Genomic DNA, 4,588 nt, shown 5'->3' with positions numbered 1-4,588 from the left:
CCATGCTGACCCGACTGGTCGAGTGCAGTTCACTGGCTCATCGAGTCCTTCCAGAACTCGAAAAGTCGTGAAATCCCCAGTTGACTCGTCGAGTTTTTCTACAACTCGTCGAGTTCACGCATGTCCAAATGTTGGGAAAACCCTAGCTGACTCGCCGAGTCAGCCTACTGACTCACCGAGTCTATGCAGAAATCCTTACACGACAATCTTCATCGCACTCGCTGAGTTGGCCTGCAACTCGTCGAGTCTCTTCGATCCTTTCTTCATTCAGATGCTTTTAAGCCACCCCAAAGCTCCATATTGCAAATCAAGCTCCCCAAGGCATGTTTATCACGTAAAGTTGCAAACTTTACGTGCATGCAAGGCTCTAAAGGCTTAGAATATCAAATCCAAGCTTATAATGGGGTTTAACTCAAAAGTAGGTATGTCAAAAACCCCCGCGGGACCCCGTTCCAGCGGGACCCCGATACCGTACGGGAGTAATTTTTAACAAAATTCGGGAGCGGGAGCGGGGGCGAGATTAACCCCCGGTTATTTTCGGGACCGGGGTCGGGAGTGAGTATTTCCGTCCCGTACTCCTGCGGGGGCCCCGTTATATTTATATAAAAAATATATTTATTTAATATAAAATAGAAATGGGTTATGGGGGAAACTGATTTTAATATTAGGGCTTCACAATTCACAAATCACCGATGCCATACGCTTTATTCGGTCTTCCCTTCCTCTTCCCAAAGACCTAAAGTCCAACTCCAAACATTGAACGACGACTGTCAAGACTCAATCGACGATCGACTAGCAGGCAGTAGAAATCGACCACGACTCAATCGACGACGACTGGAGAGAGTGGATATTGACGACGTCGACGAGTCAGTCAATTACTCAATCGGCGATTTCTCCACCAAAAACGCGACCGTCGACTGTGACTTCACGATTTCGATTTCTCGCCTCCCAGTTGACTTCTCCACCAGAAATCGGAGGTAAGTTATTTAAAATCTGAATTTAAGGTTTGCAGTTTGCTGTTTCTCGCCTCTCAATTTCTGTATCTCAATGTCGAGTCTTCACAGTTCGACTGCTAGTCTGCGACTACTCCACCTAAGACGCGACTGTGAGTCTGTGACTTCAAGATTTCTGTTTCTCGCATCCCAGTCGACTTCTCCACCAGAAATCGAAAAAAAGTAATATAGTCATGTGTATTTTGACTTTTTGTGGTTTTTTGTTGACTGTTGTTGACTGCTAGTTTGTTGTTCACTATATTTCATGATATACTCATGTTTATTTTGATTGGTTGCAAATCTGAATTTGTTCACTGCTCATTGTAATATAGTCATGTTTACATATTGTAGTTGTTCACTATATTTCATGATATACTCATGTTTACATATTGTAGTTGTGTAAAGATTGTAGTTGTGTAAATATTTTAGTTGTGTACAGGTTTTATAGTGGTTGTTTACTGATTATGGGATCTTACTGTAGTTATTTACAGAGTGTAGTTGTGTACAGATTTTGCTATTTCTATGAAAAAATAATGCTGATTAGTATATTTGTGTGAACCATTTTCAGATTTTTGTAGTTATGTCTTCAGCAGAGCCGAATCAACCCAATGATTCAACCACGGTTAATGATACCGCCAATTCTGCAGTTAACTGTAGCGCGAAACAAATGAAATTTATATCTCCAATGTGGCGTCATTTCACCTATGAAGAAGTTAATGGAACCAAAATGGCGGTTTGTAAGTATTGTAGAAAGGAAATTACTTATACAACCAAAAATGGAACCAAAGGGATGTATTCTCACCATAAGTCATGCAAAATACGAATTGGGCAAAAGAAAATTGATGATTTTCAGAGTCGGTTAACCGGAAAAAGATCTAAGACGGATGAAAGTGGGGGATCAATTTTAGCAACACATCGGTTTAATTATGACGATTCGCAAATCGATCTTGCTAAAATGATCACAAAACATGATTACCCACTTAGAATTGTTGAACATGAAGGCTTTAGAGATTTTTGTCAAGGGCTCCAACCACTTTTTAGGCCTATTTGTAGAAACACAGCTAGATCTAATGTCATGAAGTTGTACGGTGAGGAGAAGGCAAGGATGATGCATTTTTTGGAGAGTATTCAAGGTAGGATTGCAATAACTACCGACATGTGGACTGCCAACTACCAAAAAAAGGATACATGACAGTGACAGCCCATTTCATTGATGATTCTTGGCAATTACAAAGTCGTTTTTTGATGTAATACTTAATTTATATTAATTTGTTTAATCTATCAGTATGCATTCTTTAATTAAATTGAATTTATTTTGTTAACTGGTAGGTTTATATATGTGCCATGTCCCCATACTGCTGAGAAACTAACTAATGTGTTGATGGATAGTTTGTTGGACTCGAACATAGATAGAAAATTATCAACTTTAACTGTTGATAATTGTTCAACAAATAATTGCATGATAGATTTGATGGTAGACAAACTTCCTTTTGATAGCTTGATTTTGGGTAGAAGCTTGTTTCATATGCGATGTGCTACGCATATTTTGATTTTAATTGTGAGAAGTGGGTTGGATGTTTTTGGACATGGGATTGAGAAAGTGCGTAACAGTTGTAGTTTTTGGACAGCTACACCAAAAAGACTTGATACATTTCAAAAAAATGCAAAGTTTGAGAATGTTTCTTGTGAAAAAAACCTAGTTGTTGACTGTAAAACACGATGGAATTCTATGTATTTAATGCTTTCCACGGCTTTGAAATACAAGAAGGTGTTTTATCGGTTACAACAACGTGAGCCCCAATATAAGAGTGCGCCTGATGAGAAAGAGTGGGCTTTGGCAAGTGAGCTTTGTGATAGACTAAAAATCTTCTATAATGTCATAGAATTATTTTCGGGAACAAAATATCCAACAACCAACATTTTTTCCCCAAAATATGTGAAATAAAGATTGCTCTAAAGAAATGGGATACATCTAGTTTCATTGAAATAAGCTAAATGTCCGAAAATATGATTACAAAGTTTGATGAGTATTGGAAAGAAAGTCACGGGGTGCTGGCTATGGCGACGATATTGGATCCAAGGTTTAAGATGAAGCTCCTAGAGTATTTTTTTCCCATTATCTATGGAGTAGATAATACAAAAGATGAAATTCAGAAAGTGCATCAAATTTGTGAAGATATATATATGCGATATGAGTCAAGCGTTATGAGTCAAGCAAGTAATGATGATATTACTAGTAAGCCCACTTCTAGTCGAGATACAGCTCCTGGAAGTGACATGGACTCATTAGATGCTTTCTTTTCATGGAATTCTTCTACTAGTGAAGTTTTTGTAAAAAATGAATTAGAAAGGTACTTAGAGGAAGGCACTTTACCCCGGATTCATGAGTTTGATGTGTTAGGTTGGTGGAAGTTAAATGGGGTTAAGTATCCTACATTGTGTTTGATTGCAAAAGACATATTAGCCATTCCTATCTCCACTGTTGCTTTAGAGTCTTCTTTTTCTACAAGTGGTAGAATTGTTGGTCCACATAGGAGTAGACTTCTTCCGTCAACAATTGAAGCTATCATATGCACTCAAAATTGGCTATGGGCGGGTAAAAAAGGTATGTATGAATTTGCTTGAACCATTATTTGTTTTTTTCATTTTAATATATTTTTCTTATTACCTTTATTTTTTTTTCTTGGTTAGGTTGTGTTATTGATGGTGATGATTTACATTCCGATGAAGACGACGAGGGAATTGAGGTAAAATTATTAAATTTGTCGTTTTGTATTGAGTAAACTAAGATAACAATTTATTTTATTATTATTTTTGTTATTTATTTAGGGAGGATATTCAAATGTCAATGAATGAAGGGTTGAAGGAAATTAATGGATATTGAAGATGTAGGACATGTTGGTATTTTATATTTGTAATTTTGGATTTATCGTATTTTGCATTTGTAATATTGGATTTATCTTTGTAAGATTGTTGGAATTGGTGTTTTGTAATGTTGGATTCATAATGCTGGATTTTTAATTTTTTTTGTTTCTAAAAGATTAGGTTTTAAGCTTTTTAAGTTATTAAAAATAGTCTTTTTAGTCTAAAACAAAGCAATTTTTTACCAAAAAAAAATCCATTTTTAAGCCCATAGACCGGGGGGACCGGGGGCGATGGAGGTAACAGGGAGTGGGACCGGGGGCTGTTTAAACGAGGGAACCAGGGGCGGGACCAGGGGCGGGGGCAACAAGTGATTTCGGGAGCGGGGGCGAGGGCAGCTATTTCCGCTCCCGTTTGGCCCCGTTGACATCCCTACTCAAAAGCGGAGGTTCATACTTGCTAAAGCTGGAGACTTTATAGCTATAGAGACCAAGATAAGCTCAGATCTGAAGTTGCAACTTCATACCCTAGTCCATACTCGAAAATGGCTAATATACATGTTAGGAAAGCCCTAATCTTAAACATAAAGAGATCTAGAAAGAGGGAAGGTCAAGGTAACGACTTGTTACCTTCAAACTGATGCCAATAAGTAGAAGGGTCAGATCCACTAGCTCCTCTTGCACCACTCCTCTTATACTTCAACTCTTCTTCTTGCAAATCACCTTCCAAGCTTG

The 4,588-nt window shown here is 37.9% G+C and overlaps 1 protein-coding gene across 1 annotated transcript; it reads left to right on the top strand.

Annotated features, from left to right (window-relative positions):
* The first annotated feature begins 2,987 nt into the window (after positions 1 to 2,987).
* Positions 2,988 to 3,617, top strand: LOC145131424 (zinc finger BED domain-containing protein RICESLEEPER 1-like). The gene has a single exon (XM_079066108.1). It carries the CDS (start codon positions 2,988 to 2,990, stop codon positions 3,615 to 3,617), a length of 630 nt encoding a protein of 209 aa, XP_078922234.1.
* Positions 3,618 to 4,588: the final 971 nt, after the last annotated feature.

This window comes from Lactuca virosa, chromosome 8, assembly GCF_052849685.1.
Source record: "Lactuca virosa cultivar CGN04683 chromosome 8, Lactuca_virosa_CGN04683_v6, whole genome shotgun sequence".
NCBI lineage: Eukaryota > Viridiplantae > Streptophyta > Magnoliopsida > Asterales > Asteraceae > Lactuca > Lactuca virosa.
The sequence above is the reverse complement of the archived record's forward strand: the minus strand, read 5'-3'. Positions and strand labels throughout refer to the sequence as shown.

Bases quoted from the DNA above. Each gene is read 5' to 3' on its own strand.
- LOC145131424 (XM_079066108.1), top strand. From the start codon at position 2,988: ATGTCCGAAAATATGATTACAAAGTTTGATGAGTATTGGAAAGAAAGT.